Source organism: Heliangelus exortis, chromosome 7 (assembly GCF_036169615.1).
Source record: "Heliangelus exortis chromosome 7, bHelExo1.hap1, whole genome shotgun sequence".
Taxonomy (NCBI): Eukaryota; Metazoa; Chordata; class Aves; order Apodiformes; family Trochilidae; genus Heliangelus; species Heliangelus exortis.
This window is the reverse complement of record NC_092428.1, coordinates 30,377,351-30,390,862: the sequence shown is the minus strand read 5'-3', so window position 1 is coordinate 30,390,862 and position 13,512 is coordinate 30,377,351. Positions and strand designations below refer to the sequence as shown.

Genomic DNA, 13,512 nt, shown 5'->3' with positions numbered 1-13,512 from the left:
ATCCAGCTCCTGAGAAAGAAAAAGAATTTCCAGCATCACCAGACTACCTGGAAATAGCAATTTACTGCATAGGGGTCTTCTTCATTGTCTGCATGGTGCTGACAGTCATCCTGTGTCGCATGAAGAACACCACCAAGAAGCCGGATTTCAGCAGCCAGCCCGCGGTCCACAAGCTGACAAAGCGAATCCCTCTGCGCAGACAGGTAACAGAAAGTAGATAAAGAGTTTCAAAACCCTTTATTTTTAACCCAACAACTCAGCCAGCACATCCTTCCGGTGAAAGTTTGGGAGTGGGGAGTCAAGAGAATGAAACCAAATAACTAAAAGTTAAAGCAAATGGCAGGAGGGTTGGGATTTTCAGCTGGCATGCTGGGAAGAAAGTGGATCTCGGTGCAGCCATGGGTGTCTCCAGGCAAGGAAAACAGGTTAGGGATGTTGGAGGAGAAATGTAAAAAAAAAATTGAGTATGTTCTGTATTAGCAGGCTGTGGATGGGGAAAAAAAATTATTTAAAAAAAGTATTTAAAGTATTTACCCCACAGCTCATTGAAGTCAGCGGAAAAAATTTTGCTGACTTAATGGACTTTGGAAGAGAATCCTATTTATTTTTGTATGTATAATGTTTCTAAGGTAACTATTGCAACAGTAACTAGGTACCAGATACAGAGAAGTATTTTTCAGGAAGAATTTTGAAAACTGAGGAAAAGGGAATTTCATAGCCAAACATCCAGAAATCACCCCAAAATAGAAAAACCACTGTAATCAAGTAAAAATAGATACTCTATCAGAGATAGAGAGATACTCTATCAGATCTCAGGCAGTGTGTTTAAGATGCTAATGATTTTGCATGAGCAGTGAAAGCCAATGTCAGGTTTCAAATACAACAGCATCACATAAAATATATTTTACAATTGCTTGTGTTTGACAATGAGTGTTTCTGGAGAGGGCAATAATACCACAAGCACCAAACCAGTTGAACCAGTAACAGACCTTTGGCTTTGTCACAAGCCATTACTTGCCAAAGCAGCCCCCATTCCCACATACTGTCATCTACTGAAAGACTAGTTGCTTTTGAAGATGGAGTGTCCTATGTTTTGATATTAATTCTTGCAGTAGGTCTTCAGGGTAGACCTTTAAACCCACCAAATCATCCCCCAGGCTTCAGCCCTGCGAGGTGGAGGAGTGTTGGTGTCTGAGGCTTTGGTTCAGCTCCTTGTTCAAAAAGGGACCATCTGCAGGGGTTGGTTGGATCCAGGCTCTGCTCAGGGGTTTTGGATCTGAGCAAATTTCAAGCCTATCTGCACCATGATTTGCAGATTTTCTGCAAATTATTTCTACATTTGTAGAGGGTACAATAACTACCAGTAATACACCTGCCTTAAAAATAGGTTTTCAGTGGGTAAGTGCATAATTGGCCAGAGTCAGGGTGGAGCTTGGGCTTGAGGTTTCAGACATTATTAGTTTTTTTTCTGAACCCTTTTTCCAGGGCTTCTGAATCACCTTGGTTAGAAATACTGCAGGGAATTTTCTCTAGTAATGCTTTAGCCATCTTCCTTTGCAGTGCTGTATTTTACCAGATCTTTATGAACTTTGTCTGAACTGAAAAATACTCATTTTGGTTTATAAACAAAATGTTCTTATTTTGTTGGATTTGTCTATGTTGGGGTGAGGGGTGTGTGTGTGTTGTTGTAGTTTTATGGGTTTACTCATTTGCTTGAAGGAGAGGGACTTTTGCCTCTGAGTATATCAGGAGTGATGAGAAGCCCTGCTCTCAATTTACACATCTGTATGGCTAAAATTCTTTGTAGCTTTCTGGACAAACCAAAAAGCTTTTTTGGATGTTGTTTACTTAACCAGAGCAAGTTAGACAGAGATACCTATCAACTACTTTGATTGAAGGCAGTTATTAGATTTGTGCCTAAATATAAAAGCATCACAATGACTCACAGATACGGTGGCAGCATAAAAAATAACCTGGGGTTTGGTGTGAGCTCAGTTGTGTCAGTTGGAAATGGGTCCTCAGGGGGACAGTGTTATTTCATTGCATGTGACAGCAGTGCCAACCACTGCCCTGGCTTTAGCCAGTTAGCATGAAATGATGCAATATGGACCTGCTCCAAAGCTATTGTTTACACAGAGGAAAAAAGTCTCTGCCTTCTAAAGCGCTCGTCAGATCGGGTTTTATTGGTTTATTTTGATTTTTCTACAGTCTCTTAGCAAAAAAATGGCATCTTCCTTATAAAAGTGGGAATTGTTTTTTGAAAAACAGTGGATGTTTGAAAGTGTGAATCCCATTTCAACCCCTAAGCAAAAGTTCCACTACTCAGTTCTCCCAAGCATTTTTTTTATGAACAGGAGTTTCTCATTGAAGGGCTGTCTGCTGTTGTATCTTCAGAGGGAAAATACAGCTCCTATAAAATGTTAAAATAGATGTGTATTTCTGCTTTACTGGTTTCACTGGTCATTTCTCTCATTATATTAGCTTGCAAAGGCAGGAGTAGACAAGCAGTCCTTGAAAACTTATTCATCATTAGTGAAGATTCTTTAAATTTTAAGCTAGCAGTCTCCTTCGTCTCTGGGGCAGCAGTAGCTGTATAGTTTCTGCATCTTTTAAAAGATGGTTTTGGGTATCTGAATTATTCTCACAAATGAAGAATTCAAAAAGGCAGTGTTTTTATTGAATGGGTGTGTGTTTCTGGTTTATTCAACTTGTTTTATTTTGTTCTACCACCAGGCTTACTTTTCTGTTTCAGTTTATTTGTGTTGCAGAGAACTGTGCTTAAAGCCTGGCAGGGTTTTGTCACTAAACCTCTATTTATTGATCACAAGAGGCTCTTGCTTGCCTTTGTGCTGTGCAGGGGCAGAAGAGAGAGAGAATGATGGAGATGACAAGAGGATGGGTGAAAGGGAGCAGGGGAGATGCTGGTGGCAGGAGACTGAGTGGGCTGGGCAGGGATCTGAGGCTGGGTGATGGGATTTGTTGGAATTCCAGAGAAATGAGGCCCATAGATTGAGAAATTCCTGATAATTGTTTTTGAAGCTCTCTGCTGCTGTGTCATGCTCCCTAAGGATCTGGATATGAAAATAATCCTGGTTGCTGAAGAGACGTTTGCATGACTTTGATGCCATCTTGTCTAAGCAGAATAAGAGTCTTGCTGAGTTAACATATGGTTTGGTTTGTTTGCCTGGATTCTCATACACTATTTAGTCTGAGCTACCACAGCATTCCCCACATGAAGGCATTTTTTTTTTTTTTAATTTTCCTGCCAAAATGTGCTTCTTTCCACATTCGTTGGAAGGGTCACGATGAAGTCAGGAATTATCAGTTCCCTCCCCCTACGAGCCTCACCCTCACTAGGTTCTAAAACTTGGTTTTGGAGATGGAAACTGCTTATAGGGAACTCCATCAAGGACTTTATCTTTTTTTATATAAAGCAGAGAGGTGCAGTGCTCTGTTGGCATTAGCTGTGATATGCATAGAAGATGGGTGAAAAAGAACCAAAGGGTGTAGAGCAGCAGCCTTCGGTAGGATGTATGGCTACTTTTTTTTTTTTTTTTCCTTTTAACAAATAAATTATAATTTAAACAGACAAAAAGACAGTGATGCTTTAGTGGTTATAGAAGGTCCCATGTCTTGCAACTTGCCCAGTCAAAGCCAGGTACAAGTGTACATCACTAGAGCATTTCACTTGTGCTATCCCATTCAGTTGGCCAAATTTGGACACCCTCAACTTGGGGATTTATGTGTCTTACATAAGGAGAAATTATTTTTTTAGACTTAGTATTTTAAATACATTCCTATTAATTTATGTCTGCTGGGGTTGTGGTTGCTAATGCTTCATAAAGTCAGCGCATTTGTGATGAGCCAAGACTGATGGGTTTAAAATAAGACTTAAACACACCAAGCAGAACAGCCAATTCAAAATGATGGTGGCAGCTGGAACCTGAAAAGCAAAAAAGTAATCCAGAATAAATAAAGTAACATTGTATTTCAGGATCTATTCCTTAAAATTAATTATATTTTTACAGCTCAATGCTACGTGAAATACTAAGATTAATACACAATTGTCAGTAGGATTTGTTGCAAGGAGTTTGCCTGAATACCTCTTTTAGCTTCTTGTTTTCTCCTTGGATTTCTCTAAATGGAAACCGTTGACTAGTTGTGCTCATTTGTTATTTTTTGTGTGCTTCGGAAGGAGTAACTTCCATGAAGGGCTGGCATGTGCGTTTTAAATGTCAGAACTTAACAATATGAACCCTCAGTTTCTTGTAATGCATTTTCCTAGATCCAGTCCCTCAGATGGACCCTTCCTATGAACAGCTAGTAACATTACTTACTGATTATATTTGTGTACATACATGCATTTGACTTCAAATTAACTTTTATAGCAGAGCCTTCAAAAAGACTGACAATTATAGGAAATCACTGCATGAATGCTAAAATCTCTCAGCATGAATGCCAGAAGTGACAGATCTGGGCCTCAGGATATGGTATAAATCATCAGTGGAGGAAAACACCCTTCATAATCAATTACAGACAATTACACACTGCTTTGCAGCTGATTTTGCCACATGGCATTTCCAGATTCCAGCAAAGATTCCTTTGTTTGGAATGATCCACTGCTTAAAAATGCTTGTAAAGCATTCTCTCAGAGCTGATTAAAGAATTTATGTAGTCCAGAGGAAAAATATGTTGTTAAAATGGGGATATTATAATGCATGAAGTTTGGACACAGGGGGCTTTTCTCCTTCTGAAGTGCAGATATGGAGCTAAAGATCTGTCTGAGGCTGGTACTTTTCTTGGTTCTGGCCTTTCTAAAAGCAGAAAGGAAGCACAGAAGGAATATTTATGGTGGGGATCTACCTTCATATTGAGGCTGACATCCCACAGTAGTACTTTCAGTGCTGATTTCTGCCTTCTTTGCTATAATTAAACACTCAAAATACCTCCTTAGTGTAGTTTCACAATGGCAAACAGGCACTACCAACACTGTAGACTTTGAAGATGTCTGGGTCACCTGCATCAGCTGCACTTCCTTGCTTCTCTGCCCTGGCTTTGCTTTTTTCCTTTTATTTCCAAGAAGCCCATGTTGGTAAGCTAGGTGATAGTGCAAGAAATTCCTGTGTTCTGCCTGGGTGTCCCAACTGCTGCTTCTTGGCACCAAAGTGGCCCTGGAGTCTTTATTTTGGTCCTGTACAATTCCAAGCTTGCTGCACAATGTGAACATGGTCCCTGTTACACCTGTGTCTTGGGAACCTTGAAGTTTTGGAAGCAAAAAGAAAGTCCACATAATTAAAAGCAACTCCATGTGCTAAAATATGGGGTTCATGGCAGGAGTGTTCTGGGTTCATGATCCCACATGAGGAGGGGTTGGAGGAAAGTGCTGCAGGTGAAAAGGGGAAAAGGGGAAAGGTGAAAAGGGGAAAGCAGGAAGCTGGAAAGGAGGTTTTCTGTATGCTTTTACTTAAATGTAGACATGCACATTAAATTTGACCATGTCTCCTGACCTTGGAGTAGGTAGGGTGTTGCTCAGTGTTTTATAGTGCACTCTGAGGTGATGAAAAAAAAAGTTGCTCAAGGGATGAGTTCAAAGATTAATTCTGCACTATTGCTGAAAAGGTGAAAGGCCATTTTGGAATGGAATATTTCCTCTAACTACTGGCCAGCCTGGGTTGGCTTTGTCTTTGCTGGAGCAGATTTTTATAGCCCTTGAGCTCCTGTAACTGTACTGCTCCACTTAATCAATCAGAGGAATATTCCCTGGGAGTGCATCTATTATTCTTCTCCCAGACACTGAGTAGTTCCTCTGGATTTCTCATCATTCCTTTCCACGTTAAAGCACAGGTTACCTGCAGCCTCTCTGAACAATCATCCAATGCTTGTGTGAAGTAAATATGCAATCATGTTAAAAGGGAAGTTGGCAGAGCCTTTCATCTGTTATGTTTTGTTGTTTGGTTGTTTTTTTTTTCTCTATACATTATTACTGTTTACCTTCTGCATTTGATGTGCATCACCAGAGTATTTCAGTTTATTGTATTTTTACATTTATAGATTTTAACCATGCTAAGACTCCTTTGTCTTACGTTATTAGACACTTGAACAGTGCCTAATAAAAATGTTGTATTCATTAAAAAAAGACTCCAGAACAAATTGTACTATTTCTGATACATAAGGGATAACATCTAAATTTTGCAGTTTCAATTCCATGCCTCCCTTATGTCCCAAGAAAACAATGGCTACAATAAAGAATGTTAGAAACTAAAGACAATGATAAGAAATAAATAGATAAATATATCAGGCCCTGAATAAAGATCTCGGTAGAATGGGGCTGATGAGTGGATTTTGGAAATGTGAAGGAAATGGTCATAGAGCATTAGTAGTAGATTTGAAGTGAGAGAGATTTAAAAATGTAAACTAGAAATAAAAGAAACGAAATTCAAGGGAAGTACTGAGGGACAGAGGAATTGCCACTTTGTTCTTGGAGATTTTCATGGTTCTTAGTGCTGAGTTGGTTCATTTAAAAGCATTATTTTTAAATTATAGCAAAATGATGTACAATAAGTACAAGTCTAATTCTAGCTAATTCTAGCCTGGGTATTCATGCTGACCTGCCCTGCAGCTCTGAGTGAGCAATTTAGTTCCCCTCTAGACTGGGCATGGCAGCATCTCTCTGGATGCGCAATCACATACTGATCTATTTAGTCTACCCTAATAGTAGTTTTCTGTTTGTATCCCAAGTGATCACCATATTTATTAGCCTAGGGAATGTTCCAGGTACTTGTATATTAATCTGAACATTATCAATGGTTGCATGGACAAGGGGCAAGGCAGTCCACCACTTGAATCTGAACTGAATGTATTCAGTTATTTGTGGAGTTTTATAGATACCATGTCTTGCATGCAGAAGCTGGAGCTTCTAATATCAAGAAACAGCTGTCAGTCAGCTGCAAAAAAAGGTCAGCAAGGGTAATTTTGTGATAGTGGCCCTTAACACATTCTTCCTTCTGAAAACTCTAGCCAGTCTTAATCTCTGGTCATAGAAAAATGTGTCAAGATGCCAACCCCATGGGATTAGATGGGTTTGAGGATGCTGACCTGCAAAAAGACCTCTCAAACAAAACAGGCTGTCTGAGTCACAATGAGAAATTTGAGCACTTTAGCCTTGTCTTGTCAAAATACAGTGTGTAAGAGCATGACATGGTAGCAAAAACCTTTCAGCCCCAGTCTGAGGAGCTCAAGTAATTCCCTGGGCTGAGACACTGTAATTGTTAATTGGAATAATGGAAGGGAGCATTAAGCTTGACTTACCAGGTGTCACAGAGACAAGAGGATTTTGTGTTCATCTTGCTGTCACTGACCTTCACTTGAGTGCTATCAGGATCTGTTTGCTTCTAATTGATTTTTTTTTTGGTCTTTGTTATGTGTGGAACAAAACTGTAGCCTGGTGCCATTTTATATAAGTAAACCTGGTGTCAAAGTTGACTACAAGTGAGGAGGATAAAACCCAAGAGTGGTGGTTCCTCTGATGCTCTAGGCTTCCAGCAGGGTGCCAAGGATGCTGGACAAGAAGCATCTCCTGCCACCTGATGCAAGGATGAGTACCACTGATGGCATTGTGCAACACCTTTCATCCGACCTCAACCACCAGATTTGGCCATGGCCAAGACTGTTGTGTCCTGAAGAGAGAAAAATAATCCACGTTTAAAGAAGACTGGCAGTACAAGCATTTTTGTGTTCAAAACTTGAAACCCTGAGGTCAGCAGACAGCAGGCTGCTGCTTGCAGGTTTGAGGATACAGCCGTACAGAGGATACACTATTCACAGCAAGACAAGTTGTGTTACAAGGATGGAACTGTTACCTTATTTTCATTAACTACCTTTGATGCTCTAAGGAAAATTGTTGTTGAGGCCAATGAGAAATCATACTCCAAAGTAAATTACATTTCAAAGCGTTGGACATTAGATTGTTTTTATGACCGCTTCTCCACATTGCCTGCTGAATCATTAATTAAGAATGTGGTTAACTGAAAATTTAAATATCCCCTAAGTACTGTGATAGCTTTTTGATGCTTTCAGTCTTGAACACTTAGAAAATATGTGAGAGAATCCAGGATGTGAACTTGTTCATTGGCACTGGTGACAGTTATGAGAGTCTTTGAAAACATACTGGTTTTTCAATGTAAAACTGAAAAATTCAGTTGAAGAGTAACACCAAAAAGTAGTAAACTGTGTGCTGATTTGTGGAAAGGAGTGAACACTGGCAGCTACAAGTGTGTGGAAGAGAACTTATTGGCTACCTCTGCTCACAGTATACCCTGTCTAGTGAGGTATCTAAAGGTGGTGTAATACTGTGAGTTGATTAAAAAAATATTAATTTGATAAAAAGATGGAAAAGCTTAGTTTATCTTCTGAGTGAATGTTTTTAAAACTTAGAGCTTTCTATTTATGGGACAGGCTTAGAGCCTTGTCAGCCACTGGAGTCCCCTTGTGCTTACAAGTGGAGAGTAAATTTGTGAGAATAGTGCAATAGCTCTGAGCTGGCTTGGATATCAGGGGCTGCTGCTTTTCAGATTTTAGGTCAAGATTACATCTCTGCCTTCTTGTCTTTTTGCATCTTGTATTGCAACAACAGGTGTCAGCTGACTCCAGCTCCTCCATGAATTCCAACACCCCGCTGGTGAGGATCACCACTCGCCTCTCCTCTACTGCTGATGCCCCCATGCTGGCAGGAGTCTCAGAATATGAATTGCCAGAAGACCCAAAATGGGAGTTTCCAAGAGATAAGTATGTAGCCTGTTTCTTTACACATCCCTGAAAACCATGATATGGGAAACATCTTTCCCAAAGTATCCCTGTATCAGAAAATCTCAATTTTCTGAACCTTCTCTAAGATCGAGATTCAATTCAGCTTCCTGAAGTCAGTTGATTTTTCAACAGAAGGTGATTTTTCCCTGCTTGTCATTCTGCTTTTATATTCAGATTTCTGGTAGGATTTGGGATATCCTGCTGAAATGTAACAATTCTGTTACAAAAGCAGTGAAATGCTATTGCAAAATAAAAGTGATTTAGGCTGAGACGTGTCCATACCCAAGAATTGCTGAGGGGCAGCTGGGATTTCCCCAAGCAATACCTTCTGAACATTAAGCCATGTTTCTTAGTTGAAATATTAAACTTAACTTTTCAATATATACAAAATGGGTAATAAAATATCATGTAGGAGATAGAGAAGATCTAGAATATGTTGGTAGACAATCTTTTCTTTCTTCTAGGACCTCCTGGCTAGTATTTTGTGTTGGTTTAATATTAGCATGGATTAGTGGAGATGATGGGTTTTAATTTAGTGTGACATTTTGCATATTGTGTACATATAGGTACAACTTCTGTGGCTTAAAAATATTAGGTTTCAAGCAGAGCACACTGAATCTTGATGTATGCAGATTCATCCACCTACATATTATTTTCTTCAAAGTCTGTTGACTAGCATGCAAAATGAGCTGCTGAATAAGCTAATTAAGGCTGTAACCATATTTCTTAATATAAAAAGACATGTAAAAGAGAGAGGATATTAACACTGGTAGAACCATGATTATATATTAAAGTTAATGCTAATTTTAAGAAGTGTCTTGGTGGCTTGGGAAAACAACACCTTTTATCACGAACAGTTCTCTTTTAAAGCTCGGGGTTGTAACTTTTGGATAGAAGAGCTGCAGTTTTGAAGGTTCTGACAACATCGTTCTGGAAATTTAATGATGTAGCTGCAAACTGGTGCAAAAGGCTGTAATTGCCACCTGCAGTATCCTAGTCAACAGTGGGGTCTGTATTTGTACTACTGTCAGCCCATCCCCTCGGGGTACCCACTCAATGCGGAAAATTTTTGAGTGTGAAACATTTAAACCCAGCATTCAGCACAAACGTAGGTGGAGCAGATTTGCAATGAAAGGAGGCTATTTAGAGGCAATTTATTAGGTTGGGGGGCAGGAGGCACACAATGAGAGGTTTGTTACTTTCGTCCTAGCAGGGCAATAGCACATAAATTAAGCATTTTCCAATGCAAATATTTGTTCTCTGCCAAGATCCTAAATTCAATTTTCGTTCTGGAGAAAATGCAGGATGACCTCAGCATAGCATATGCTGCCCTTTAGTTCTTGCACCTTTTTAAACTCACATTTGCTTTAGAAACCAGGCTGAAACAGCTTGAGGAATTCTCACTGAGGCAAAGACCACGTTTGACAAGGAGTCTCTTGGCTGCCCTGGGAAGGAGCCACCTCTCACTCCTGTCTCGTGGCTGAGTGGGGTTTTCAAACCCCTTAGCCCTGGGCTACCACTCTTGTCTTGATGGTGTGACAGCCTCTCCCTCTATTTTGTGGGGGCAGACAGAAGTCCATGCTGTTAAGAACAAGTCCCTGCATGTATCACATCTATGAATCCTGCTTTTTACCATGGAAAGCCAAGATCTTAAGAAATCTATTGTGAAAATGCTTATCCACATCTGGCCACTACACTGGGTCGTGTTTGAGCACCAAACTTGCTGAGCACCCTCACTGATTTGGAGTCAAGTGATATTCTCTGTGTGTTACAGAGCCTGAATGTGTCCCTTAAGCACTTAGGCTGCAACCAAAAAGATTTTTCCCAGAACCTCTGAAGTTTCTTTTTTCTTTTATCTCTAAAGTTGAGATTACAGAATCACAGAATGATCAGGGGCTGGAAGGGACCTCTGAGGATCATCTAGGACCCCCCTGCTAGACCAGGATCCCCTAGAGCTGGGTAAAAGGAATACATCCAGGCAGGTCTTGAATGTCTCCAGGGATGATGGAGACTCCACAAGCTCCCTGCTCAATCTATTCCAGTGTTGTGTGAGCCTCAGAGTTAATAAGTATTTTCTCATATTTAATTTAAATCTCTTGTGTGCCAGTTTGTGTCCACGACCTCTTGTTCTGTCACTGGGCACTGTGGAGAAGAGTCCAGACCCATCCTCCTGACGCCCACCTTTTAGATGTTGATAAACATTGATTAAGATCCCCTGTCAACCTCCTTTTCTCTTCATTGACATCTCTCCATCCAGCTGCTAGAGCAACCAGGTGTACACCCCACAAAATGCATTTTCCATAGCCTACTGATCTTTTTTGCAGATTTCTTGCCTTCAGACCATGATTCCAAGGCAGTTTGTGTCCCTCAGTCTCTGAACAGAGCCTGGGTGCTTCAGGCAGGAGACATCTCCTCCTCTTCCTCTCCCACTTTGTGGCACCAAAGTGGCCTCAGCCTCTGCTGGACCCAGCTGTGGATGAACAAAGCATCCATGAGAGGATCCAAGCACTGGGGAACACACAAGGCTGTGGGAAGAGGGATCTTGCTGTGGATGGGATGGTACTGGAGAAGACAATTCAGGTGGGGGATGCTGCTGCCAAGGGCTTTGTCCCATGGAGGTGCCTGAGAAGCAGCTCCTGGCAGCCATTTGGAGCCTGTAAGCTTTGTCAGCACCTTTGCCCAGGCTCTGGCAGCAGGATCTCCTCTTGAACCTTCACCATTTGTGTGTCACCCACCCCTTTCCATGTCCCTCTCTCTCTCCTTCGTCCTTCCTCTGCCCCAAGGTGCTGTCAGGGCACCTCATTAGCCACAAGTGAAGGGAGTGTGCTAATTACCCATGTCTGTGCCCAAAATATGACTTGCTGTCCCTGCCCTGCCTTGTCTCTTCAGCACAAGAGATCATCAGGCAAATGTTCACATCCCATGTCCCCAGACAGAAGGCAAGGATAGCAATTTTGAGCTAAAATTAAGCTGCCTTGAGACCCTGTTTGATTTCCCTTTCTCTTTGCACTGTGCCATTACATCGTGGGAGTTAATAACATTTAAAACATCCCCTTGCTCTCAATACCCCATGAATCACTGGCTGCCTGAAATCAACCACATGGCAGCACACACAGAGAACCTTTTCTTTCTTCAGTTAATGTGAAAAAAGACTATGACTGGCCAAGTTACAATGACAGCAAAAGCTTGCCTGTGCCTGGCTACTTCTGAATTCCAGCCATGATCTGATGCTTTTTGAAGGCTCTTCCCTTCCATGCTGTGTCTCACCACTACCATGGAGTCCAGCCTCTTATTTCTAGGAGAGAGAGAGCTTAAAAAACTGGATTTAGCAACTTATCTGCCCATATGAGATGCTCTCTGTGTCATCCCTAAGAAATCACAGTGCAGCACACGGGAAAATCAGTGCCCACCCAGAGCCCCATTAGTTCCCTCTGATAAACCCCACACCAAGTTGTTGAAAGCTTTTTATATTTAGCCCTGGAATTTCACTGGCTGCATCCCCTCACCAGATGCTGTGTGTTCACCTCCTGTTTACACCTCTAGGCTGACGCTGGGTAAACCCCTGGGAGAAGGTTGCTTTGGGCAAGTTGTCATGGCTGAAGCAGTGGGGATTGATAAAGACAGGCCAAAAGAAGCAGTGACTGTGGCAGTTAAGATGTTGAAAGGTAAGAAAATGGGGTGGTTAGGGATCAGAATGGGTGATCCAGCAGTACTTATCCACAAAAGAGTTTCTTTTGTGCCATCTGAACTCTGTCATCATGGGGGGGGTCAAAGAGCACATAGCTGACCTCAGCCTTTAGCATTTTGGGGTGTAAATCTGCATCCTTGACAGCCTGTTTATCTTGAGCACTGAGTATTTAGGAGCCAGGAGATATATTAGCATGGTGTGGGACTCTCTGCTTTTAGTTTAGTTCATGTCAGAGGCTGTCCATGTGTAGATCCTACCCCATCCGCTCCAGGTGGTTGGTGCCTATTTATTTAAAATTCAATTGTAATGTTCTTTTGGATGAAAAGTGGAGTTACTGAAGGTTTGATAGCTAAAAATGCCATTTTTATATCTTTTATTACTGTGTTGCCTCTTAACATACAACACTGAAGAGATGGTAAGTCCATCAAAGAAGCTGTGACAATTTTTTGTTAGGACATTCACTGTATACTGGAAAACAAAACCCCTATTTTGCCTTTTGGAGCACATATTTTACACCAGCTGGTGAGCTCTAGTGAAGTTCTGGTTGGCATGCTAGCAAATAGGAACTGAACCTGTGTCTTCTACAGATGATGCTACAGAAAAAGATCTGTCTGACCTGGTGTCAGAGATGGAGATGATGAAGATGATTGGGAAGCATAAAAATATCATCAATCTCCTTGGAGCCTGTACCCAGGATGGTGAGTAGGGAAGAGAAAGTAAGTCAGGACTTTCCAACAGGTCTTCAAAAAGTCTCAGTAACCATAATTATTCAAGAGTTTTTAAGGAAGCAGTCATGCCATGGTGGGATTTTTAGATACTTCCCCAGCTTAGCAGCAATATTTTAACTTCTGTCTCTCATGAGGCTTCCAGCTTTAATATGCGAAAAGGTACTATATCATATGAAAACTCTAATCCCTTGATGTAAGGAAAAAAGGACATTTTGCAATGGCTTTTCCCACGCCTGTTGTGAATTTTCAGTCCTGCTTTATTGCAACTTGCATCCCCTGAATTTGAAATGA

General features: G+C 41.1%; 1 protein-coding gene across 19 annotated transcripts in view; it reads left to right on the top strand.

The window, feature by feature from the left end:
* FGFR2 (fibroblast growth factor receptor 2) overlaps nucleotides 1-13,512 on the top strand; it is an 85,455-nt gene that overhangs the window by 57,821 nt on the left and 14,122 nt on the right. For 13 of the 19 annotated variants that reach the window (XM_071749574.1, XM_071749559.1, XM_071749573.1 and 10 more), the window contains 4 exons: nucleotides 7-210; nucleotides 8,634-8,784; nucleotides 12,349-12,470; nucleotides 13,081-13,191. In XM_071749574.1, coding sequence (XP_071605675.1) covers nucleotides 7-210; nucleotides 8,634-8,784; nucleotides 12,349-12,470; nucleotides 13,081-13,191 — 588 coding nt within the window. Of the gene's footprint in view, nucleotides 1-6; nucleotides 211-8,632; nucleotides 8,785-12,348; nucleotides 12,471-13,080; nucleotides 13,192-13,512 lie in introns of all 19 variants that reach the window. The other 6 variants (XM_071749561.1, XM_071749572.1, XM_071749560.1 and 3 more) reach the window with 1 other exon arrangement.